The sequence below is a fragment of the Pristiophorus japonicus genome, chromosome 2 (genome assembly GCF_044704955.1).
Source record: "Pristiophorus japonicus isolate sPriJap1 chromosome 2, sPriJap1.hap1, whole genome shotgun sequence".
In the NCBI taxonomy this organism is placed as follows: Eukaryota; Metazoa; Chordata; class Chondrichthyes; family Pristiophoridae; genus Pristiophorus; species Pristiophorus japonicus.
This window is the reverse complement of record NC_091978.1, coordinates 157,996,348-158,023,955: the sequence shown is the minus strand read 5'-3', so window position 1 is coordinate 158,023,955 and position 27,608 is coordinate 157,996,348. Positions and strand designations below refer to the sequence as shown.

At 42.8% G+C, this 27,608-nt stretch overlaps 1 protein-coding gene across 8 annotated transcripts in view; it reads right to left on the bottom strand.

Annotated features, from left to right (window-relative positions):
• fryl (furry homolog, like) overlaps window positions 1-27,608 on the bottom strand; it is a 693,453-nt gene that overhangs the window by 386,289 nt on the left and 279,556 nt on the right. For all 8 annotated transcript variants that reach the window (XM_070870121.1, XM_070870109.1, XM_070870094.1 and 5 more), the window contains one exon: window positions 8,327-8,466. In XM_070870121.1, coding sequence (XP_070726222.1) covers window positions 8,327-8,466 — 140 coding nt within the window. The remainder of the gene's footprint in view (window positions 1-8,326; window positions 8,467-27,608) is intronic.

Sequence of the window (27,608 nt, the reverse complement as noted above, 5' to 3'; positions counted from 1 at the left end):
CGTTGGAATTCAGAAGGATGAGGGGTGATCTTATAGAAACATTTAAAATAATGAAAGCGATAGACAAGATAGAGGCAGAGAGGTTGTTTCCACTGGTCGGGGAGACTAGAACGAGGGGGCACAGCCTCAAAATACAGGGGAGCCAATTTAAAACCGAGTTGAGAAGGAAATTCTTCTCCCAGAGGGTTGTGAATCTATGGAATTCTCTGCCCAAGGAAGCAGTTGAGGCTAGCACATTGAATGTATTCAAATCACAGATTGATAGATTTTTAACCAATGAGGGAATTAAGGGTTATGGGGAGCGGGCGGGTAAGTGGAGCTGAGTCCACGGCCAGATCAGCCATGATCTTTTTGAATGGCGGAGCAGGCTCGAGGGGCTAGATGGCCTACTCCTGTTCCTAATTCTTATGTTCTTATAAACAAATTTGTCAAACATGATTTCCCTTTCATAAAACCATGCTGACTCTGCTTGATTGCATTCTGATTTTCTAAATGTCCCACTACAATTTCCTTAATGATGGACTCCAGCATTTTCCAAATGACAGATGTTAGGCTAACTGGTCTATAGTTTCCTGCTTTCTGCCACATAGAAACATAGAAACTTACAGTGCAGAAGGAGTCCATTTCGGCCTATCGTGTCCATGCCAGCCAACAAAGAGCTGCCGACCCTTGGTCAGCAGCCCTAAAGGTTACATATAAACCTATGAACAATCACGGAAAGGCAAAGAGCATCCAGCTCAAACCAGTCTGCCTCACACAACTGCGACACCCCTTATACTGAAACATTCTACACTCCACCCCAACCGGAGCCATGTGATCTCCTGGGAGAGGCAAAAAAACCAGATAAAAATCCAGGCCAAATAAGGGAGAATAAATCTGGGAAAATTCCTCTCCGACCCATCCAGGCGATCGAAACTAGTCCAGGAGTACTTACCATTATATCTGCGCCGCCCAACAAAAGGTCATCTAGTCTAATCCCAATTACCAGCTCTGGATCCGTAACCCTACAGGTTACTGCACTTTAAGTGCCCATCCAACCATCTTTTAAAAGTCGTGAGGGTTTCTGCATCCACCACTCTCTTCCAGGCAGCGAATTCCAGATCCCCACAACCCTCTGCGTAAAGAAGCCCCCCCCTCAAATCCCCTCTAAACCTTCCACCAACCACCTTAAAACTATGCCCCCTCCTAATAGAGCCCCCCACCAATTGAAATAGGCCCTTAATATCCACTATGTCCAGGCCCCTCAATATTTTGTATACCTCAATAAGGTCTCCTCTCAACCTCCTCTGTTCCAATGAGAACAAACCCAGCCTATCCAATCTGTCCTCATAACTAAGATTCTCCATTCCAGGCAGGATCCTAGTAAATCTCCTCTGCATCCTCTCTAGTGCAATCACATCCTTCTTATAATACGGCGACCAGAACTGCACGCAGTACCCCAGCTGTGGCCTAACCAAAGTATTATACAATTTAAGCATAACCTCCCTGCTCTTATATTCTATGTCTCGGCCAATAAAGGCAAACATTCCGTATGCCTTCTTAACGACCTTATCCACCTGACCTATTACTTTCAGGGATCTGTGGACAAGCACTCCAAGGTCCCTTTGTTCATCTACACTATTAAGTAGCCTACCGTTTAATGTATATACCTTTTCCTTATTAGCCCTCCCAAAGTGCATCACCTAACACTTCTCTGAATTATATTCCATTTGCCACTGCTCTGCCCACCTGACCAGTAGATTGATATCCTCCTGCAGCCCATGACTTTTCTCTTCATTATCAACCACATAGCCAATTTTAGGGTCGTCAGCAAACTTCGTAATCATACTTACTATATTCAAATCTAAATTGTTGATATATACCACAAAAAGCAAGGGACCCAGTACTGAGCCCTGCGGAACTCCACTGGAAACATCCTTCCAGTCACAAAAACATCCATCAAAATCATTACCCTTTGCTTCCTACCTCCAAGCCAATTTTGGATCCAACTTGCCACTTTGCCCTGTATCCCCATGGGCTTTAATCTTCCTGACCAGTCTACCATGTGGGACCTTATCAAAAGCTTTGCTAAAGTCCATATATACTACATCGTACGCACTACTCTCATCGACCCTCTTGGTTACCTCCTCATAAAATTCAATCAGGTTAGTCAAACACGATCTTCCCGTAACAAATCTGTGCTGACTGTCCCTAATTAATCCTTGCCTTTCCAAATGCAGATTTATCCTGTCTTTCAGGACTTTTTCCAATAATTTTTCCACCGCTGAGGTTAGGCTGACAGGCCTGTAATTACTCGGCCTATCCCTTTCTCCCTTCTTAAGCAAGGGTACTATATTAGCAGTCCTCCAATCCTCCGGCACCATGCCCAGATCTAAAAAGAACTGGAAAATGATGGTCAAGGTCTCTGCTATTTCCATTTTTACTTTGCTCAACAGCCTGGGATGCATTTCATCCGGGCCTGGGGACTTATCTACTTTCAAAGCTGCTAAACTCCTTAATACTTCCTCTCTCAACTATATTTATTTCATCCAAAATATCACACTCCTCCTCGATAGCAGTATCTGCATTGCCCCTTTCCTTTATGAAAACCGATGCAAAGTATGCGTTAAGAACTCTACCAACATCTTCTGTGTCCCTCCTTTCTTAAATAGAGGCGTTACATTCGCGGTTTTCCTGTCCACTGGGACCTCTCCTGAATCCAGGGAATTTTGGTAGATTACAACCAATGCATCCACTATCTCTGCAGCCACCTCTTTTAAGACCCTAGGATGCAGGCCATCAGGTCCAGGGATCTTGTCCACCTTTAGTTCCATTAGTTTTCCTCGTACTTTTTCTCTACTGATAGTGATTGTTTGAAGTTCACCTCCCCCTCCCCAATAACCCCTTGATTATCAATTATTGGCATGGTTTTAGTGACTTTTAATGTGCGATACAAAATATTTGTTCAACGTCTCCGTCATTTCCCTATTTCCCATTATTAATTCCCCAGTCTCATCTTCTAAGGGACTAATGTTTACTTTAGCTACTCGCTTCCTTTTTATATACCTGCAGAAGCTCTTACTATCTGTTTTTATATTTCTTGCTAGCTTACTCTCATAAGCTATCTTCTCTCTGTTTCTCTTTGCTGGTTTATAAAATTGTCCCAATCCCCTGACCAACCACTGCTCTTCGCAACATTGCATGACTTTGTTTTCAATTTGATAACATCCTTTACTTCCTTAGTTTGCCACGGATGACTCATCCTTCTCTTAGAGTCTTTCTTTCTCACTGGAATATATCTTTGCTGAGAGTTATGAAATAGCTCCTTAAATGTTTGCCACTGCTTTTCTACAGTTTTATCCTTTAATATATTTTCCCAGTCCACTTTAACCAACTCTGCCTTCATACCTTTGTAATTACCTTTATTTAAATTCAGGACACTAGTTTGAAACCTAGCTTTCTCACCCTCAAACTTAATTTGAAATTCTACCAAGTTATGATCACTGTTCTCAAGAGGATCCTTCACTACGAGATCATTAATTAATCCAGACTCGTTACACATTAGTTACACATTCTAATAACAAATACCAAAATACAATAGATTAAGTAGTTTTTATCAAATATTATAAAAGTTATTTTAAATCATACACTTAAATCATCCTTTTATTTGGTTGCGCTAATTAAAATTATTTCAATATAAATTCAATCATCTTGCATTGGTTACAATGTAAATACATTAATACACCAATATGGAGGAACATTAGGGTCCATCAGACCAGCAGGATATTCTAAAGTTACATTTAAATCAGTTAAATCCAGAAAGGATTTTGTTCAAACAAAGTGGAAAGACCACACGAAATTAAAATAACATCCGAGGGTCAATGGCAGAGTATGTAAAGAGCATTAAGAGTTGACAAGACCCATTCCAAAGACACAGTTCATGTTCTATTACCTTTGACCTGGAGGCCATTCTAATCTCCTGTTAAATTCCCGAACATAGTTCTCAATTACATTCTGATAAAAGATGAAATTTTTAAAGAAAACTAAATGCTATTAGGCAAGACTAAAAATATGCAATTAGATATAAATTGAGAAGTTACTTTAAACAATAGTGATCAGAATAAAATGCACTGATAGTACATCTCTTTAAAAAAAAAACACACCCCTGGGTGGAAAACTGAGTTTTTATTGCCTAGTCCATTAATTGCTCGAGAGGCACATCCAAAAATGTTCGACTTCCACAGCACATTGCCAAGAGAAAACTATAAATTGTTTGCCTTACTGAGTACTAAGAACTGCAGCGGAAAGACTAATTTATTTAGTAAGTCAACTGGTTCTTTATTTTTTTGACCTCGATCTCTTGTTTCCATTTATTGTACAATAATTCACAATAATATTGCCATTTTAATCTCTCCACCTAACGTTCCAAAGAATATTTCTTCAAAATTCTCAGCAGACAGCTGCTGATACAACTTAGATACATCGGAAAAATAAACCAATTAAAGGCAGTTGTCTGCAAAGCAATGTGGAATATGCCCCCTAAAAAGTTAAGGAGGAAAGATTGGGAGTATCATTGGGCAATTCTGTTTCAATAACAACAGATGATCTAAATAAATGTGCACAGTTTTGAAACAACACTTTCCATGCATGGCTAAATTATTATAAGTTTCCTTCGGCCAGTCAACCTGCTCTCCAACCTTCACAATCCTATGGTTGTTTCATGCTTTTTGCAAAAAATCTTTACTAAGTAATCAACTATTGGGGAGGAGTTAAACTAATGTGGCAGGGGGATGGGAACCTATGCAGGGAGACAGAGGGAAGTCGAAAGGGGGCAGAAGCAAAAGATAGAAATCAGAAAAGTAAAAGTGGAGGGCAGAGAAACCCAAGGCAAAAAGCAAAAAAGGTCAGATTACAGCAAAATTCGAAAAGGACAAAGTGTGTTAAAAAGACAAGCCTGAAGGCTCTGTGTCTCAATGCGAGGCGTATTCAGAATAAGGTGCACAAATTAACTGCGCAGATAGCAGTTAACAGGTATGATGTAATTGGCATCACGGAGACATGGCTCCAGGATGACCAAGGCTAGGAACTCAACATCCAGGGTATTCAACATTTAGGAAGGATAGACAGAAAGGAAAAGGAGACGGGGTGGCATTGCTGGTTAAAGAGGAAATTAATGCAATAGTAAGGAAGGAAATTAGCTTGGATGATGTGGAATCAGTATGGGTGGAGCTACGGAATACCAAGAGCCAGAAAACCCTAGTGGGAGTTGTGTACATACCACCAAACAATAGTAGTAAGGTTGGGGACAGCATCAAACAAGAAATTAAGGATGCATGCAATAAAGGTACAGCAGTTATCATGGGTGACTTTAATCTACATATTGATTGGGCTAACCAAACTGGTAGCAATACGGTGGAGGAGGATTTTCTGGAGTGTATTACGGATGGTTTTCTAGACCAATATGTCGAGGAACCAACCAGGGAGCTGGCCATCCAAGACTGGGTGATGTGTAATGAGAAAGGACTAATTAGCAATCTTGTTGTGCGAGGCCCCTTGGGGAAGAATGATCATGACATGGTAGAATTCTTTATTAGGATGGAGAGTGACACAGTTAATTCAGAAAATAGGGTCCTGAACTTAAGGAAAGGTAACTTCAACGGTATGAGGCATGAATTGGCTAGAATAGACTGGCAAAGGATACTTAAAGGGTTGACGGTGGATAAGCAATGGCAAACATTTAAAGATCACATGGATGAACTTCAGCAATTGTACATCCCTGTCTGGAGTAAAAATAGAACGGGGAAGGTGGCTCAACCATGGCTAACAAGGGAAATTAAGGATAGTGTTAAAGCCAAGGAAGAGGCATATAAATTGGCTAGAAAAAGCAACAAACCTGAGGACTGGGAGAAATTTAGAATTCAACAGAGGAAGACTAAAGGTTTAATTAGGAGGGGGAAAATAGAGTACGAGAGGAAGCTTGCAGGAAACATAAAAACTCACTGCAAAAGCTTCTATAAATATGTGAAGAGAAAAAGTTAAGTGAAGACATACATAGGACCCTTGCAGTCGGATTCAGGTGAAGTTATAATGGGGAACGAAGAAATGGCAGACAAATTGAACAACTATTTCAGTTCTGTCTTTATGAAGGAAGAATCAAATAACCTTCCGATTGTACTAGGGGACAGTAGGTCTAGTGAGAAGGAGGAACTGAAGGATATCCTTATTAGGCGGGAAATTGTGTTAGGGAAATTGATGGGATTGAAGGCCGATAAATCCCCGGGGCCTGATGGTCTGCATCCCAGAGTACTTAAGGAAGTGGCCCTAGAAATAGTGGATGCATTGGTGATCATTTTCCAAGAGTCTATTGACTCTGGATCAGACCCTATGGAACACCACTTTTTAAAAAAGAAGGGAGAGAGAAAACGGGTAATTATAGACCGGTTAGCCTGACATCAGCAGTGGGGAAAATGTTGGAATCAATCGTTAAGGATGAAATAGCAGCACATTTGGAAAGCAGTGACAGGATGGATGGATTTATGAAAGTGAAATCATACTTGACGAATTTTCTGGAATTTTTTGAGGATGTAACTAGCAGAGTGGACAAGGGACAACCAGTGGATGTGGTGTATATGGACTTTCAAAAGGCTTTTGACAAGGTCCCGCACAAAAGATTGGTGTGCAAAATCAAAGCGCATGGTATTGGGGTAATGTCCTGATGTGGATAGAGAACTGGTTGGCAGACAGGAAGCAGAGAGTCAGGATAAACGGGTCCTTTTCAGAATGGCAGGCAATGACTAGTGGAGTGCCGCAGGGCTCAGTGCTGGAACCCCAGCTGTTTACAATATACATCAATGATTTCGATGAAGGAATTAAGTGTAATATCTCCAAGTTTGCAGATGACACTAAACTGGGTGGCGGTGTGAGCTGTGAGGGGGACACTAAGAGGCTGCAGGGTGACTTGGACAGGTTAGGTGAGTGGGTCAATGCATGGTAGATGCAGTATAATGTGGATAAATGTGAGGTTATCCACTTTGGGGGCAAAAACGCAAAGACAGATTATCTGAATGGTGGCAGATTAGGAAAAGGGGAGGTGCAACGAGACCTCGGTGTCATGGTTCATCAGTCATTCAAAGTCGGCATACAGGTACAGCCAGGCAGTGAGGAAGGCAAATGGTATGTTGGCCTTCATAGCTAGGGCATTTGAGTTTTGGAGCAGGGAGGTCTTACTGCAGTTGTACAGGGCCTTGGTGAGGCCTCACCTGGAATATTGTGTTCAGTTTTGGTCTCCTAATCTGAGGAAGGACGTTCTTGCTATTGAGGGAGTGCAACGAAGGTTCACCAGACTGATTCCCGGATGGCTGGACTGACATATGAGGAGAGACTGGATCAACTGGGCCTTTATACATTGGAGTTGAGAAGGATGAGAGGGGATCTCATAGAAACATACAAGATTCTGAAGGGACGGGACTGGTTAGATGCGGGTAGATTGTTCCCGATGTTGGGCAAGTCCAGGATAAGGCGTCTTAGGATAAGGCGTGGGCCATTTCGGACTGAGATGAGGAGAAACTTCTTCACTCAGAGAGTTGTTAACCTTTGGAATTCCCTGCCGCAGAGAGTTGTTGATGCCAGTTCATTGGATATATTCAAGAGGGAGTTAGATATGGCCCTTACGGCTAAGGGGATCAAGGGGTATGGAGAGAAAGCAGGAAAGGGGTACTGAGGGAATGACCAGCCATGATCTTGTTGAATGGTGGTGCAGGCTCGACGGGACGAATGGCCTACTCCTGCACCTATTTTCCATGTAAGTATTACACTAATTGAGGGAAAACATTCAGAACAGAAGAGCATCACAGAAACAGCATTCTCATTGTTCACTAAAACAGTACAGACGACAGGTTGTCCCTTCTACGATATAAGAATTTTCAACGGAATACTGTATTTCTATTAAGTGAGACTGTTGCATCATATGTGGGTTTATTTCCATGATTTCTCATATTCCCATTTCTAATCGTGATGGAGTATTAGCAGAGACAGAATGGTTTCCCATTGACAAAATGAACAAAAAAAACAAATTCACTTTGTTCTCCTGAGGTATTCCTGTGCACCTTATAGTAATGAGGTGACAGAGTAACACTGCCACAGGCCTGGGAATAGAGTGACTGCCTACTGGCATTTGTTACATGGAACCCAAAGAGGGGAGAAAACAATAAATGCAGAAACAAAATATGACATTCTTAGTGTTTGCTTGCATGATGCATGAAACATTTAGCAAGATAAATACATTATTAAGCAACCATGGTTTGCTTGATTTTTCCTATTTTTCTAAATATAAGAAAAAATAAATTACCCTTTCGATTTTGTACTTGACCGTGGCCTATATTCATAGGATTCGTCTTCTGTCCCATTCTGCCGCCTGTACCAGTCAAACAAGGTGCGAAGTAGAGAGGGAAGGCAGTGTTCTGCTACTGAGCTCATAGAGCTAATCACCTGAAAAACACAAAACAATGCATAAATAAAGTCTCAGAGCTGAAAATATCCAAAGGTTTACACACATGAAACAACAAAATGTATGTTCCCCACCCATCACTGCCTCCTGCCTCGATCCCCAACCCAACTCTGAGTCTCCAGAAGTTCTTCGGTGCTTTTACAATCAATACTGAGGCTGGCAACCAGCAATCCTCACAGCCAGCTTGGGATCTATTTGTAGTACAGAAGGAATTACTTCAATCCTTAAAGGGTCTCACCTCTCATCTTTAACTTTTCATTTCACTTATAAAATTTCTTCTTTTTTCACAACGAGATGACCATGTAATTTTTTCTGCCTGCAGTCAAATTCTTTGAATTTACAGCTAAACTCAGCATATTTTTTGTGCAGATTACATAGTTGTAGTTCATCCATACAGCTGTGATATAACTTAAAAAAGGAGACAGACAAAAAGCAGGAAACTATAGACCAGTTAGCCTAACATCTGTGGTTGGGAAAATATTGGAGTCCATTATTAAAGAAGCAGTAGCAGGACATTTGGAAAAGCAAAATTCGGTCGGGCAGAGTCAGCATGGATTTATGAAGGGGAAGTCATGTTTGACAAATTTTCTGGAGTTCTTTGAGGATGTAACAAACAGGGTGGATAAAGGGGAACCAGTGGATGTGGTGTATTTGGACTTCCAGAAGGTGCCACATAAAAGGTTACTGCACAAGATAAAAGTTCACGGGGTTGGGGGTAATATATTAGCATGGATAGAGGATTGGCTAACGAACAGAGAACAGAGAGTCGGGATAAATGGTTCATTCTCTGGTTGGCAACCAGTAACTAGTGGGGTGCCGCAGGGATCAGTGCTGGAACCCGAGCTATTTACAATCTATATTAACGACTTGGAAGAAAGGACTGAGTATAATGTAGCCAAGTTTGCTGACGATACGAAGATGTGAGGAAAAGCAATGTGTGAGGAGGACACAAAAAATCTGCAAAAGTCCATGGACAGGCTAAGTGAGTGGGCAAAAATTTGGCAGATGGAGTATAATGTTGGAAAGTGTGAAGTCATGCAGCTTGGCAGGAAAAATCAAAGAGCAAGTTATTATTTAAATGGAGAAAGTTTGCCAAGTGCCGCAGTACAGCGAGACCTGGGGCTCTTGTGCATGAAACACAAAAGGATAGTATGCAGGTACAGCAAGTGATCAGGAAGGCCAATGGTATCTTGGTCTTTATTGCAAAGGGCTGGAGTATAAAAGCAGGGAAGTCATGCTGCAGCTATATAAGGTATTGGTGAGGCCACACCTGGAATACTGCGTGCAGTTTTGGTTTCCATATTTACGAAAGGATATACTTGCTTTGGAGGTAGTTCAGAGAAGGTTCACTGGGTTGATTTCGGGGATGAGGTGGTTGACTTATGAGGAAAGGTGGAGTAGGTTGGGCCTCTATTCATTCGAATTCAGGTGATCTTATCAAAACGTATAAGATAATGAGGGGGCTTGACAAGGTGGATGCAGAGAAGATGTTTCCACTGATGGGGGAGACTGGAATTAGAGGGCATGATCTTAGAATAAGGGGCCGCCCATTTAAAACAGAGATGAGGGGAAATTTCTTCGAGGGTTGTAAATCTGTGGAATTCGCTGCCTCAGAGAGCTGTGGAAGCTGGGACATAGAAACATAGAAAACAGGTGCAGGAGTAGGCCATTCGGCCCTTCGAGCTTGCACCACCATTCAAGAAGATCATGGCTGATCATTCCCTCAGTACCCCTTTCTTGCTTTCTCTCCATACCCCTTGATCCCTTTAGCTGTAAGAGCCATATCTAACTCCCTCTTGAATATATCCAATGAACTGGCATCAACAACTCTCTGCGGCAGGGAATTCCACAGGTTAACAACTCTGAGTGAAGAAGTTTCTCCTCATCTCAGTCCTAAATGGCCTCCCCGTTATCCAAAGACTGAGCCCCCTGGTTCTGGACTTCTCCAACATCAGGAACATTCTTCCCGCATGTAACCTGTCCAGTCCCGTCAGAGTCTTATACATTTCGATGAGATCCCCTCTCATCCTTCTAAACTCCAGTGTATAAAAGGCCCAGTTGATCCAGTCTCTCCTCATATGTCATTCCAGCCATCCCGGGAATCAGGCTGGTGAACCTTCGTTGCACTCCTTCAATAGCAAGAACGTCCTTCCTCAGATTACGAAACCAAAACTGAACACAGTATTCCAGGTGAGGCCTCACCAGAGCCCTGTACAACTGCAGTTAAGATCTCCCTGCTCCTATACTCAAATCCCCTAGCTATGAAGGCCAACATACCATTTGCCTTTTTCACTGCCTGCTGTACCTGCATGTCAACTTTCAATGACTGATGAACCATGACACCCAGGTCTCATTGCACCTCCCCTTTTCCTAATCTGCCTTCATTCAGATAATATTCTGCCTGCGTATTTTTGCCCCCAAAATGAAAAACCTCACATTTATCCACATTATACTGCACCTGCCATGCATTTGCCCACTCACCTAACCTGTCCAAGTCACCCTGCAGCATCTTAGCGTCCTCCTCACAGCTCACACCATCACCCAGTTTAGTGTCATCTGCAAACTTGGAGATATTACACTCAATTCCTTCATCTAAATCATTAATGTATATTGTAAAGAGCTGGGATCCCAGCACTGAGCCCTGGGCACTCCACTGGTCACTGTCTGCCATTCTGAAAAGGACCTGTTTATCCCGACTCTCTGCTTCCTGTCTGCCAACCAGTTCTCTATCGACGTCAGTACATTACCCTCAATATCATGCGCTTTGATTTTGCACACCAATCTCTTGTGTGGGACCTTGGCAAAAGCCTTTTGAAAGTCCAAATACACCACATCCACTGGTTCTCCCTTGTCCACTCAACAAGTGACATCCTCAAAAAAATCCAGAAGATTTGTCAAGCATGATTTCCCTTTCATAAATCCATGCTGACTTGCACCGGTCACTGCTTTCCAAATGCGCTGCTATTTCATCCTTAATAATTGATTCCAACATTTTCCCCACTACTGATGTCAGGCTAACCGGTCTATAATTACCCGTTATCTCTCTCACTCCCTTTTTTAAAAGTGGTGTTACATTAGCTACCCTCCAGTCCATCGGAACGGATCCAGAGTCGATAGACTGTTGGAAAATGATCACCAATGCATCTACTATTTCTAGGGCCACTTCCTTAACTACTCTGGGATGCAGACTATCAGGCCCGGGGTATTTATTGGCCTTCAATCCCATCAATTTCTCTAACACAATTTCCAGCTTAATAAGGATATCCTTCAGTTCCTCCTTCTCACTAGACCCTCGTTCCCGTACTACTTCCGGAAGGTTATTTGTGTCTTCCTTTGTGAAGACAAAACCAAAATAAATTTAAGACAGAAATAGACAGTTTCTTAAATGATAAGGGAATAAGGGGTTATGGGGAGCAGGCGGGGAAGTGGAGCTGTGGTCATGATCAGATCAGCCATGATCTTATTGAATGGCGGAACAGGCTCGAGGGGCAGTATGGCCTACTCCTATTTCTTATGTTCTTATGAGGTACACTAAATAATAAAAAACTAATGATCTTCATACAACGTATTATCTACAATAAACTCAGTAGTATCAATAAGAAATAGTTGTACTGGATCATTAAATTGCCACGTAATAATTTACATTGATATATTTTGAAGTTAAGTTACAATCTGGTAGATTATTCACACTTTATTATTCAATTTGTAGAGAAGAAAATGAAGAAAGCAAACCAAGAGAGAGTGCAGCAGTTTCATTTCAGCAATAATTTGATCAACTTACTTGTTACAATACCTATAAAAGTTTAGTTGGGTGTAATGATAAATACAGGAAGACTATATAAGTGCTAATGTTCTGAAGTTTCTACATCATTCTGTAAACTTGTATAAAATGGTTATAAATAACAGATTTATTTTGCATATTAAAGTAAGCTATTTAAATGCAATGTTTCTCATTTCAATTTTTTCTCCGAACGACCCCTGCAAGTTTTCCTCAACTGAAGGAAGGACTCGTGCTGGGGTACAGTTGCAGCATCACACGCAAGTAGCTATTCTTCATAGATGGATTTGGAAAACGAATGTTGGCCTAACATCTGTTGTCGGGAAATTTCTAGAGTCTATAATTAAGGATAGGGTGACTGAACACCTCAAAATTTTTTAGTTGATCAGAGAGAGCCAGCATGGATTTGTGAAAAGTACATCATGCCTGACAAACCTGACTGAATTTTTTGAGGAGGTGACTAAAGTAGTGGACAGGGAATGTCTATGGATGTTATTCATATAGACTTCCAGAAGGCATTTGATAAAGTTCCACATAAGAGACTGTTAACTCAAGTAGAAGCCCAAGGAATTAAAGGCAAATTATTGACCTGGTTAGGAAATTGGCTGAGCAGCAGGAGACAGGTCATAGAAACATAGAAAATAGGTGCAGGAGTAGGCCATTCGGCCCTTTGAGCCTGCACCACCATTCAATGAGTTCATGGCTGAACATGCAACTTCAGTACCCTATTCCTGCTTTCTCGCCATACCCCTTGATCCCCCTAGTAGTAAGGACTACATCTAACTCCTTTTTGAATATATTTAGTGAATTGGCCTCAACAACTTTCTGTGGTCAAGAATTCCACAGGTTCACCACTCTCTGGGTGAAGAAGTTTCTCCTCATCTCGGTCCTAAATGGCTTATCCCTTATCCTTAAGATTGTGAGCACTGATTCTGGACTTCCCCAACATTGGGAACATTCTTCCTGCATCTAACCTGTCTAAACCCGTCAGAATTTTAAACGTTTCTATGAGATCCCCTCTCATTCTTCTGAACTCCAGTGAATACAAGCCCAGTTGATCCAGTCTTTCTTGATATGTCAGTCCCACCATCCTGGGAATCATTCTGGTGAACCTTCGCTGCACTCCCTCAACAGCAAGAATGTCCTTCCTCAAGTTAGGAGACCAAAACTGTACACAATACTCCAGGTGTGGCCTCACCAAGGCCCTGTACAACTGTAATAACACCTCCCTGCCCCTGAATTCAAATCCCCTCGCTATGAAGGCCAACATGCCATTTGCTTTCTTAACCGCCTGCTGTACCTGCATGCCAACCTACAATGACTGATGTACCATGACACCCAGGTCTCGTTGCACCTCCCCTTTTCCTAATCTGTCACCATTCAGATAATAGTCTGTCTCTGTTTTTACCAACAAAGTGGATAACCTCACATTTATCCACATTATACTTCATCTGCCATGCATTTGCCCACTCACCTAACCTATCCAAGTCACTCTGCAGCCTCATAGCATCCTCCTCGCAGCTCACACTGCCACCCAACTTAGTGTCATCCGCAAATTTGGAGATACTACATTTAATCCCCTCGTCTAAATCATTAATGTACAATGTAAACAGCTGGGGCCCCAGCACTGAACCTTGCGGTACTCCACTAGTCACTGCCTGCCATTCTGAAAAATACCCATTTACTCATACTCTTTGCTTCCTGTCTGCCAACCAGTTCTCAGTCCATGTCAGCACACTAACCCCAATCCCATGTGCTTTAACTTTGCACATTAATCTCTTGTGTGGGACCTTGTCGAAAACCTTCTGAAAGTCCAAATACACCACATCAACTGGTTCTCCCTTGTCCACGCTACTGGAAACATCCTCAAAAAATTCCAGAAGATTTGTCAAGCATGATTTCCCTTTCACAAATCCATGCTGACTTGGACCTATCATGTCACCTCTTTCCAAATGCGCTGCTATGACATCCTTAATAATTGATTCCATCATTTTACCCACTACTGAGGTCAGGCTGACCGGTCTATAATTCCCTGTTTTCTCTCTCCCTTCTTTTTTAAAAAGTGGGGTTACATTGGCTACCCTCCACTCCATAGGAACTGATCCAGAGTCAATGGAATGTTGGAAAATGACTGTCAATGCATCCGCTATTTCCAAGGCCACCTCCTTAAGTACTCTGGGATGCAGTCCATCAGGCCACCTGGGGATTTATCGGTCTTCAATCCCATCAATTTCCCCAACACAATTTCCCAACCAATAAGGATTTCCCTCAGTTCCTCCTTCTTACTGGACCCTCTGACCCCTTTTATATCCGGAAGGTTGTTTGTGTCCTCCTTAGTGAAAACCGAACCAAAGTACTTGTTCAATTGGTCTGCCATTTCTTTGTTCCCCGTTATGACTTCCCCTGATTCTGACTGCAGGGGACCTACGTTTGTCTTTACGAACCTTTTTCTCTTCACATATCTATGGAAGCTTTTGCAGTCCGTTTTAATGTTCCCTGCAAGCTTCCTCTCGTACTCTATTTTCCCTGCCCTAATCAAACCCTTTGTCCTCTGCTGAGTTCTAAATTTCTCCCAGTCCCCGGGTGCGTTGCTATTTCTGGCCAATTTGTATGCCACTTCCTTGGCTTTAATACTATCCCTGATTTCCCTTGATAGCCACGGTTGAGCCACCTTCCCTTTTTTATTTTTACGCCAGACAGGGATGTACAATTGTTGTAGTTCATCCATGCGGTCTCTAAATGTCTGCCATTGTCCATCCACTGTCAACCCCTTAAGTATCATTCGCCAATCTATCCTAGCCAATTCACGCCTCATACCTTCAAAATCACCCTTCTTTGAGTTCTGGACCATGGTCTCTGAATTAACTGTTTCATTCTCCATCCTAATGTAGAATTCCACCATATTATGGTCACTCTTCCCCAAGGGGCCTCGCACAACGAGATTGCTAATTAATCCTCTCTCATTACACAACACCTCTAAGATGGCCTCCCCCCTAGTTGGTTCCTCGACATATTGGTCTTGAAAACCATCCCTTCTGCACTCCAGGAAATCCTCCTCCACCGTATTGCTTCCAGTTTGGTTAGCCCAATCTATATGCATATTAAAGTCACCCATGATAACTGCTGCACCTTTATTGCATGCAGCCCTAATTTCCTATTTGATGCCCTCCCCAACATCACTGCTACTGTTTGGAGGTCTGTACACAACTCCCACTAACGTTTTTTGCCGTAGGGATAATGGGTAGGTACTCAAATTGGCAGGATGTGACTAATAGTGTCGCGCAGGGATCTGTGTTGGGGCTTCAACTATTCACCATATTTATCTGCTGCTGGCAGGGCTGCACCGACAGGTTTGACCCGGTCAGTATTCTGGGCACAGAGTACGGATCCGGAGAGAGCTGAAAGTACAACGGTAACACAATCCGCGGCGTTGCATGTCGTTTCCCGTCGGCGCTCCTCTCCCCGGTGCATATGGAAGCGCAAAAAGGTGCCCAAAGATCCCACCGACCGGGTTTTCGCCGTGGAGGGTCAAATCGCAGCGAAAACCCGGTCGCAAAGTCGGCGAAAGTCCAGCCCCAAGGGTGGTCGAAGTCTGGAAATCTCTTGTGCAAATGGCAACTGATGCCAGGTCAATTGCTAATTTTAAAATCGGAGATTGACAGCTTTTTGTTACCTGAAGGTATTAAGGGATATGGGTCAAAGGCGGCTATATGGAGTTAGGTCACAGATCAGCCATGATCTCATTGAATGGCAGAACAGGGTCGAGGGGTTCAATGGTCCACTCCTGTTCCTGTGGTCGGCAGATTGTTTAACCACTGGGGAACTTCACATCCTGATTTTATGCTTTTTTAATAATCATCTATGCATGAGAACTATAGCAAGAGGTTCCAGTTGGACAGCAAACTGAAATAAGAACCACGAGTAATATTTTCCATTTGTTCCAGTGATGCTAAAGTCAACTATAACACCCAACTGCCAATTCAGCGGAGATTGGTTAATTCATCATAGGCTAAGCATTGCACCTGGATCCAATCTTACTAGTTTGTTGGACTCAGCATCACATCATGTTGTGCATTTATTTGCTAATCCAGACACAGACTCGTAAATTACATTTAACAACATTTAAATATTGAAGATTGCTGGATAATAAATTGTTTAAAATGTTGCATTTTTAGGTTTGAGGGGAGACTTCCTGCCTGGGTTATGAAGACATCTTGATATCAAGTCCCACTTCCAGAGACTGAAGCACAAAAAATCTAGGCTGACACTCCAGTGCACTGTTGGAGGTGCCGTCTTTTGGATGAGACGTTAAACCGAGGCCCCGTCTGTTCTCTCGGGTCGACGTAAAAGATCTCATGACACTATTTCAAAGAAGAGCAGGGGCGTGATTCCCGGTGTTCTGGCCAATATTTATCCCTCAATCAACATAACAAAAACAGATTATCTGGTCATTATCACATTGCTGTTTGTGGGAACTTGCTTGCAATTTGGCTGCTGCGTTTCCTACATTACAACAGTGACTACACGACAAAAGTACTTAATTGGCTGTAAAGCACTTTGAGACGTCCGGTCGTTGTGAAAGGCGCTATATAAATCGAAGTCTTTCTTTCTTTCATTGGTGAAATGTTTATAGTATGGACTTCTTTTCAGTGGCTTTCACAAGGACCACTTGTAGTTCAATAATGAAACAAGACGTGAGCTAACCATCACAACAAGTGACTATATATTTTACTCGTACCAGGCGACCACTCCTTCTTCTGAGGCCGTCAGACAAACAGCCTTCTCCTCTCTTGGCAAATCTCTGTGGCTTCAGCTACATCCGAATTTATTTACAAAGTAAAATTTCAATCTGCATCTATTGCAAATGGATTCCTGCACTGCTTTCTGACAAAAGCCCACTCAACATTAACATGGCTGCAGCAGACTACTTTCAGACTCATCACCCTCAGCCTTAACATTATATTTAAGTGCAAATACAATTTACAAGTAGAAAAAAAACACAAACATTACTCTACCCAATGCTTGCATGTCCTAGCACCTCCAAATATTCCAAGGCTCCACCAAGTGTGCCTGACATCAGTGACCGACATCAGTGCCCATTAACTATTCCTCCAACCCATGCAAGTGTCCAATTTACCATGAGCAACCCAATGGATGAATGGTAGTTATTATAAATGATTTTAATTGTAGCGAAGAAGCCATTGTGGTCATTATGTCCAAATTCTGAGAAATTTTCAACAGGTCACAAGACTGATATGGATGAGGAAAGTTAGTCGCCACATCCTTAGCTCATCCAAATTTAATGTATCCTGTAATCAGATTAATTACAATTTTAAGGATTGGAATTTAATTCCTAATTAGCTTACTTCTACCAACTTCACTAAAAATGTAATTTTCCTGACAATTTTATGGACATCATTAAAACTCATATTTTGCAGAAACAAGAAAAACTCATTTGATATAGTTAAACTATATGATTTTCGAGAAGAAAATATTTAAAACATGCCTGAGTTATCCCCTTACACTGCTTGCATCGACTAACATTTCCGTAGGCAATCACTGGGTAGTTTGTGGACAAACAGCCTAACTCTGCGCCAGCAACTGATTTCTCGTGGGCTGGAATCATGAACTTACGGTGGATTTCAAAGGAGGTACGAAGGCGTACACAGAGTATGCCGTCTTCAGCACTACAAAATCCAGGCCAATGTTTTATTTGTTCTCGTGACGTAGCCATTGCTGGCTAGGCCACATATATTGGCTATCCCTAGCTGTCCTGATAAGGTGACAGTGGGCCTTTTTCTTGAACTACTGCTGTCCCTGCGGTGATGATGTCCTAATGATGGTGTTAGGTAGGAAATTCTAAGAGTTTGACCCAGCACTAATGAATGAATGGCAATATACATTTAAGTAAAAATCATGTGTGACTAGAAGGGGAATTTGAAAGTGATAGTGTTTTCATAATATTGCTGCTTTAACCCTTCTCTTTTTGGAGGTCACAATGAAGAGAGGTACTGTTGAAGTAAGCTTGGCGAGTTATTACTGTCCATCCTGTAGCCACGAGTGCACTGGTAGTGTAGGAGGTGAATAGAGTCCAGTGGCACAGACACTGCTCAAACAGATTGCGTCATTGTAGATGGTACTGAGATGCAGTGTTGTTTTACTGCATCCAAAATGGCAGGTAATGACAATCTTGAACAAGAGAAAGCCAAGCCTGACCTTCATCAGAAAGATCATTGCCAAGTCCCTCAGCAGTAATATCTTGTCGGTTGCCACTGATCAAAATGTTAACTAGACTAACCACATCAACATCACAACAGCAAGACAGAATATTGGTACTCTGATGAGTAGCTCACCCCCTGCTGCCTCAAAGCCTCGCCACCATTCACAACGCTCAAGTCACTTGGATGGATGCAGCTGCGATAACACTCAAGAAGCTTGACATCATCCCAGGAACAATTTTTTTTTTTTAAAGTAGCAGTTACTATGGGATAGGCTGAAACATGGAAACATAGAAAATAGGTGCAGGAGTAGGCCATTCGACACCGAGCCTGCACCGCCATTCACAAAGATCATGGCTGATCACTCCCTCAGTACCCCTTTCCTGCTTTCTCTCCATAGCCCTTGATCCCCTTAGCCGTAAGGGCCATATCTAACTCCCTCTTGAATATATCCACTGAACTGGCATCAACAACTCTCTGCGGCAGGGAATTCACAGGTTAACAACACTCTGAGTGAAGAAGTTTCTCCTCATCTCAGTCCTAAATGGCTTACACCTTATCCTAAGATTATGTCCCCTGGTTCTGGACTTGCCCAACATCGGGAACATTCTTCCCGCATCTAACCTGCCCAGTGCCGTCAGAATTTTATACGTTTCGATGAGATCCCCTCTCATCCTTCTAAACTCCAGTGAATAAAGGCCCAGTTGATACAGTCTCATATGACAGTCCAGCCATCCCAGGAATCAGTCTGGTGAACCTTCGCTGCACTCCCTCAATAGCAAGAACATCCTTCCTCAGATTAGGAGACCAAAACTGAACACAATATTCCAGGTGAGGCCTCACCAAGGCCCTGTACAACTGCAGCAAGACCTCCCTGCTCCTATACTCAAATCCCCTAGCTATGAAGGCCAACCATTTGCCTTCTTCACTGCCTGCTGTACCTGTATGCCAACTTTCAATGACTGATGAACCATGACACACAGGTCTCGTTGCACCGCCCCTTTTCCTAATCTGCCGCCATTCAGATAATATTCTGCCTTTGTGTTTTTACCCCCAAAATGGATAACCTCACATTTATCCACATTATATGCATCTGCCATGCATTTGCTCACTCATCTCACCTGTCCAAGTCACCCTGCAACCTCTTACCGTCCTCCTCACAGCTCACACCGCCACCCAGTTTAGTGTCATCTGCAAACTTGGAGATAGTACATTCAATTCCTTCATCTAAATCATTAATGTATATTGTAAAGAGCTGGGGTACCAGCACTGAGCCCTGCGGCACTCCACTAGTCACTGCCTGCCATTCTGAAAAGGACCCGTTTATCCCGACTCTCTGCTTCCTGTCTGCCAACCAGTTCTCTATCCACGTCAGTACATTACCACCAATACCATGCACTTTGATTTTGCACAACAATCTCTTGTGCGAGACCTTGTCAAAAGCCTTTTGAAAGTCCAAATACACCACATCCACTGGTTCTCCCTTGTCCACTCTGCTAGTTACATCCTCAAAAAATTCCAGAAGATTCATCAAGCACGATTTCCCTTTCATAAATCCACGCTGACTTGGACCGATCCTGTCACTGCTTTCCAAATGCGCTGCTATTTCATCCTTAATGATTGATTCCAACATTTTCCCCATTACTGATGTCAGGCTAACCGGTCTATAATTACCCGTTTTCTCACCCCCTCCTTTTTTAAAAAGTGGTGTTACATTAGCTACCCTCCAGTCCATAGAAACTGCTCCAGAGTCGATTGACTGTTGGAAAATGATCACCAATGCATCCACTATTTTTAGGACCACTTCCTTGAGTACTCTGGGATGCAGACTATCAGGCCCCAGGGATTTATTGGCCTTCAATCCCATCAATTTCCCTAACACAATTTCCCGCCTAATAAGGATATCCTTCAGTCCCTCCTTGCCACTAGACCCACTGTCCCCTAGTACATTCAGAAGGTTATTTGTGTCTTCCCTCGTGAAGACAGAACCAAAGTATTTGTTCAATTGGTCTGCCATTTCTTTGTTCCCCATTATAAATTCACCTGAATCCGACTGCAGGGGAAAGCGGCTGAGTTTTGGACCAATTTGAAGCTCATGGAAGGTAGAGAAAGGGAGGCTGCTGAGAAAAGCATGGAAGAAGTTGAGCTTGGAAGTGACAAAAGCTTGAATGAGTTTCAGAAACAACGGGGCTGAGATGCAAAGGAAGTTGAGTAACGTTTGGAAAAGTACAGGCTAATAAATGAAAGTCAGCACGGATTTGTAAAAGGCAAATTGTATTTGATTAACTTGATCGAGTTCTTTGATGAATTCACAAAGAGGGTTGATGAGGGTAGCGCTGTTGATGTTGTGTATATGGTCTTTCAAAAAAGAGTTTGATAAAGTACTACATAATAGACTTGTTAGCAAAATCAAAGCCCGTGGATTAAATGGACAATGGCAGCATGGAAATTAGCTATGGGAGAGAAAGCCAAGTGAGTAGTCATGAACGATTATTTTTCAGACTAGAGGGAAGTAAACAGTGGTGTTCCCCAGGAGTCATTATTAGGACCTCTGCTCTTTTTCATATATATTAATGACCTGGACTTGGGTATCACAGGCATAATTTCAAAGTTTGCAGATGATACAAAACTCAGAAATGTAGTAAACAGTGAGGAGGATAGTAACAGACTGCAGGAGGACATAGACAGACTGGTAGACACATGGCAGAGAGGTGTGATATGATACATTTTGGTAGGAAAAATGAGGAGGTAATAATGAACTAAATCGTACAATCTTAAAGGGGTGCAGAAACAGAGACATAAATCTTTGAAGGCGGCAGAACAAGTTGAGAAGGCTGTTAAAAAATATGTGGGATTCTTGGCTTTATTAGTACAGGAATAGAGTAGAAAAACAAGGAAGTTAAGCTAAACCTTTCTAAACACTGCTTTGGCCTCAGCTGGAGTATTGTGTTCAATTCTGGGTATCACACTTCAAAAAGGATGTGAAGGCCTTGGAGAGGGTGCAGAAGACTTCAATTATGTGGAGAGATTGGAGAAGCTGGGTTTGTTCTCCTTGGAGCAGAGAAGGAGATTTGATAGAGATGTTCAAAATCATGAATGCTTCTGATAGTCTGGAAGGCACTGCCTGAAAGGGTAGTGGAACCAGATTCAATAGTAACATTCAAAAGAGAATTGGATAAATACTTAAAGAGAAAAAAAAATTATAGGGCTATGGGGAAAGAGCAGGGGAGTGGGATTAATTGGATAGCTCTACCAAAAGAGCCGGAAAAAGTATAATAGCCAAATGGCCTCCTTCTGTTTTGTATCATTCGATGATTCTATGTTACAGAAGTGGAAATAGGCAGTTTTGGTAATGGGTAGAATTCTGGGTAATGAAGGTCAGTTCACAATTGAATGAGGCAGATGCAAGGCCACGAAGGAAGGGAAGGGCAGTCAGATCAGATTTGGATTGCTCTGGCAAAGAGGAGAAACAGACATGATTGGGTGAATGACCTCCTTCTGGCTGTAAAATTATATCGTTCTAGGGAGGTTGTGCCTTGTCATATCATGTTTATCCTCAGAAAGTTACAAGGAAAGCAAATGGAATTCAGGCTAGTGTTTCAAGCTTTTGGTGGTGGCTTTGGTTTTGCCATAGTTAACCTGAAGGATGATTTAGTTGTTTGCCTATCTGACTGTCTTGAAGTCCCATTCCAGAGACTTGAGCATGAAATCTAGGCTGACATTTCAGTACAGTACTGAATGAACATATAAAAATGACAAGCAGGAAAAGACCAGTTAGTACATCAAGTCTATCCCAACCTCTGGGTTTGTGAAAGACGCTATATAAATGCATGTTCTTTTTCCTTCTTTTATTAAAATTAATTTGCCACTGTTCCATTCACTTTGATTTCCACTTGTTCATTTTGTAGATCTACCTTAGTGCCCTATGCCCAATATGCAAAGAGCTTCTGAATCCAGATGATTAATGCAAATTAGAAACCTTGGGACATAGTATTCAGTAACAGGTAGCCAAAACACAACACATAAATTTCAGGTGGCAGTGTTAATAAAATTATATGAAATCATTTCGAAATTTAAGCTTTATAAGGAACAGTGTGCCGATATGGTCTTTGATCATTTTGATCAAAGCATAATCACTTAGACTAAAACATGTTACTCTTGTAACCCAATATCGTGGACCCAATATTGGGCCATGTCGTATGTTAACATTTTATGCAACTAAATGGTTATATCCCATATTTATTTCCAATTCCTAAACTTAAATAGATTAATTAAAGTACAGCGATAAAACTGTAAAACAGAGTATTACAATGATAAAACTGAAAGATCTACTGCATTAGTGTGCACATCCAAATTCGGACCCACACTGATTACAGTGAGAATACTTCACTGGTTATGAAGCACTTTGGGAAGTCCTGAGAGCATCAAAGGCGCTTTATAAATGCAAGTTCTTTTTTACAAACCTTTCAACAAAGTGATACACACCGTTGGAACGATAATATTCCACGCTTTTGATTTACATTCTATTTGTTTTACACAGGCTTCGACACTTAAAAAAAAAATCATTAAAATGTACTTCCAATTATTAGCTACACATGTATAAAGAACTTGTTAATAGACGTCACTATGACTTTATTGGATTATGCAATAATAGTGGACATCTCTCAGATGGATTTTGTTAGCTTTGAGAATTGCTCTTAATGTAGTGCACCCAAGCCAAGTTGGAATGTTGTTTTCTTGCTATAGTTTAACTTGAGAAAATGTAATTCTGAATCTAATATCAACAAGTTTGGATGCATTGTTCTGATCCAATTAGAGGGGCAGATTTTCACCATCTTTAACTGTTGCCTTTTTTCTTCTCTTAACAATTTGATTTGTAGCTTCATCTTGAATCCCTATGATGTAGATTGTGTTCAAGAAATTTTGGCACCTGTGATGGCTTAGTGGGTAATGGCAGTACTAAGGGGTATTTGGCCAGTACAGATTTCTGGCGCACTCACCAGAGGTGCGCCACTTTTGTCCGCCTCGAAGTGCTCCAAAAATCTTCGGGCCGAGTTTGGCCGCTCCCCAGCCTTTCCTCGACGGTGGTGTAGCGTGGCCACTGGATTCGGGGGCGGAGCCAGGTCCCAGCACTGAAAACAGTGCTGGGACCTCTGCACATGCACGCTGGAGTGTGCGCGCATGTGCAGTAGCTCCTCATCCCCAGAATCTGAGAGTGTGTGCTGCAGACTGTGTGGGAGGGGACGAAGCGCGCCGCCTCTATCCCTGGCCGAATGGTCTCCTTCATCGGCAGCCCGCTGCCTTCCCGGGCCATGTTTTTGTAGGCCTTCTAGTCTTTATTTGTTACTGATTGATTGATTGCTTATTATTTTGGTCTTGGTGCTTTCGGTGCAGGATTCCCTCTATTTTTTATTTGTTAATTAATTGCTTATTACTTTTTGTGCTTTGTTTAGTGCTTTGTAAGTCTTGGTGTTAGGTGCAGGTCCTCTCAGCTTCCTTGTATTATTTATTTGTTATTGAATGCTTATTTTTGTGCTTTGTTTAGTGCTTTAGAATGTACTTACCTACGCTGATTTCTTAACTCTTCGCAAGGGTTTTCTGTGCAGGCCACAAGTGGCCACATACGCTGGCCTAAGTTAGTTTGGAGCAACTATTAGCTGTCCAAACTGGCTTAAATGGCCAAAACAGGCGTAGGTGGCTGGTAACACCCCCTTTTGGAAAAAAACCCTAACTAACTCACTTACACTGGCACAAATTAAATGTGCAGAATGGAGATTTTTAAGATACTCCAGAAAAATCAAGTTGCTCCAAAAAAAAAACAGAGCAACTTCTGGCCAAATTTGGTCCCTATGTGTGGACAAAACCATACAACAGCAGCAACTTACATATATATAGTGCCTTTATCGTAGTAAAGCGTAACCAGACAAAAATGGACACTGAGTCAAAGAAGGAGGTGCGGCCAAAAGCTTGGTCAAAGAGGTGGGTTTTAAGTAGGGTATTAAAGGAATAGATGGAGGTGGAGAGACAGAAAGGTTTAGGGAGGAAATTCCAGAGCATGGGGCCTGGATGGCAGATGGCATCACCGGCAATGGTGGGGCGAAGTTGGGAAGAGGGAATGCACAAGACGCCAGAGGGACAGACTATTCGGAGGAAATTTACAAAATAGGGAGGAACAAGGCCATGAAAGGATTTAAACACGAGGATGAAAATTTTAAATTGGAAGTGTTGGGATTCCGGAGTCAGTGTAGATCCGAAAGAACAGGAGTGATGGGTGCAGGATAGTGAATGGGCAGCAGGAGTCCCTGGCCAAAGACCACCCTAAGTGGAGGAAGTGCATCCGGGAGGGCGCTGAGCACCTAGAGTCTCATCGCCGAAAGCATGCAGAAATCAAGCGCAGGCAGCGGAAAGAGCATGCGGCAAACCTGCCCCACCCTCCCTTACCCTCAACGGCTATATGTCCCACCTGTGACTGTTCAGCCACCTGAGGACTCATTTTAAGAGTTTTCCTCGATTCCGAAGGACTGCCTATGATGATGATGATGATTTGAATGAGCTGAAGTTTATGGAGGGTGGGAGGCCAGCTGAGAGAGCATTGGCAGTCAAGTCTAGAGATGTCAAACACATGGACGAAGGTTGAGGCAGGTGGAGAGGAGGGCAACACTACGGAAGTAAAAATATGCAGTCTTTGTAATGGAAAGGCTATAAAAAGACTTGCACTTATATAGAGCCTTCCATGACTAGATGTCCCAAAGCGCTTTACACCGAACAAAAGTACTTTCTGAAATGTAGTCACTGTTGTAATGTAGGAAACGCGGCAGCCAATTTGCGCACAGCAAGCTCCCACAAGCAGCAATGTGATAATGATTAGATAATCTATTTTAGTGATGTTGATTGAGCGATAAATATTGGCCAGGATACCAGGGGTAATTCCCCCGTTCTTCTTCAAAATAGTGCCATGGGATCTTTTACATCCATCTGAGAGCGCAGACGGAGTCTCGGTTTAACGTCTCATCTGAAAGACAGCACCTCTGACAGTGCAGCACTCCCTCAGTACTGCACTGGAGTGTCAACTTACAGTTTTGTGCTCAAGTCTCTGGAGTTGGACTTGAAGCCACAACCTTCCGACTCAAGAGGCAAGAGTGCGATCCACTAAGCCACGGTTGACACGGAAATGGGGTCAGAAGTTCAGCTCAGTGTCGAACAGGATGCTGAGGAAGTGAACAGTCTGATTCAACTCGAGACAGTGCCCAGGAAGAGGGATGGAGTCTGTTGCAAAGGTAGTGTGGTGGGGATCGAAGACTATGGCGTCAGTCTTCCCAATGAGAAGTAATTTTGACTCATCCAGGACGAGATGTCAGACAACAGGTTTGATAGCACAGAGCAGTCGAAGGGTCAAGAGAGTTGGTGGAGAGATAAGAGCTGGGTGTCATCAACGTACATGTGGAACCTGACCATGTCTTTGGATGATGTTGCCAAGAGGCAGTATGTAGATGCAGAAGAGGAGGGGTCCAAGGATCGATCTTTGAGTAACTACAAAAGTAACTGCAGGAATGGAAAGAGAAACCATTTCAGTGCTGTGATGGGGCACAAACCTGATCTGAGAGATTCAAACATGGAGTGGCAGGAAAGATGGGCATGGATTTGGGAGTAGACAACACTTAATGAACTTTTGAGTGGAAAGGAAGGCTAGAGATGGGGCAGTAGTTTGCAAGGACAGCTGGGCCAAGGGATTTTTGTGAGGAGATGGTGACAATGGCTGTTTTGAAAAGGAAAGGGGAACAATTGCCGAAACCATTTACAGTGTCAGCTAACATTGGAGCCACAAAGGGATGTTGGGTGGTCAACATTTTACTGAGACTGGGGCCGAGAGAGCAAGAAGTGGGTCTGTTCGAACAAGATAAGCACGGAGAGGGCTTGACGGAAGAAAGGAGAGAAACCAGAGAAGGGTATGGGTTAGGGCAGGAGGAAGCCTGGAGGGAGGTCTGGATTAGTGGCAAGGAGAAGGGGAGGAGGCAGCAGAGAATGGATTGTCTCAATTTTAACACAAGGTCCATGAGCTCCTCACACTTGTTGGAGGTGAGCATGGAGAGGGCAAGGTGGAGGTTTAAGTTAACGGTTGGCAGTGGGAAGAGAGGCTGGGAGATATATTTGCTTTCCAGAATGAGCCTGAATTAGTGGGTGGTTTTGGCAGTAGAGACTGCCCAATATTGCAGTGCTGTGTTTCTGCAGATTCCCTCAGAAACAGAACTGACACTATCCATTCTGCTGCGATTGTCTACTTCAAAATAACAGGATCTCAACAATAATTTGTATTTATATAGCGCTTTTAATGTAGTGAAACATCTCAAGACGCTTCACAGGAGTATTATGAGACAATACATTTGACACTGAGCCACATAAGGAGAAATTAGGGCAGGTGACCAAAAGCTTGTTCAAAGAAGTAGGTTTTAAGGAGCGTCTTGAAGGAGGAAAGAGAGGTAGAGAGGTGAAGAGGTTTAGGCAGGGAATTTCAGAGCTTAGGGCCTAGGCAAGAGAAGGCACGGCCACTAATGGTTGAATGATTATAATCAGGGATGCTCAAGAGGGCAGAATTAGAGGAGTGCAGATATCTCGGGGGTTTGTGGGGCTGAAGGAGATTATAGAGATAGGGAGGGGTGAGACCATGGTGAGATTTGAAAACGAGGATGAGAATTTTGAAATTGAGGCCTTGCTTAACCGGGAGCCAATGTAGGTCCAGTGAGCACAGGGGTGATGATGATGATGGGTGATCAGGACTTGGTACGAGTTAGGACACGGGCAGCCAAGTTTTGGACCACCTCTAGTTTATGTGGGGTAGAATGTGGGAGGCCAGCCAGGAATGTGTTGGAAAAGTCAAGTCTAGAAGTAACAAAGGCATGGATGAGGGTTTCAGCAGCGGATGAGCTGAGGCAAGGGCGGAGACGGGCGATGTTATGGAGGTGGAAATAGGCGTTTTTAGTTATGCTGCGGATATGTGTTGAAAGCTCATTTCGGGGTGAAACGTGACACCAAGGTTGCGAACAGTGAGGACAGAAGTTGGGGAGAGAGATGGAATCGGTGGCTAGGGAATGGAGTTTGTGATGGGGATCGAAAACAATGGCTTCAGTCT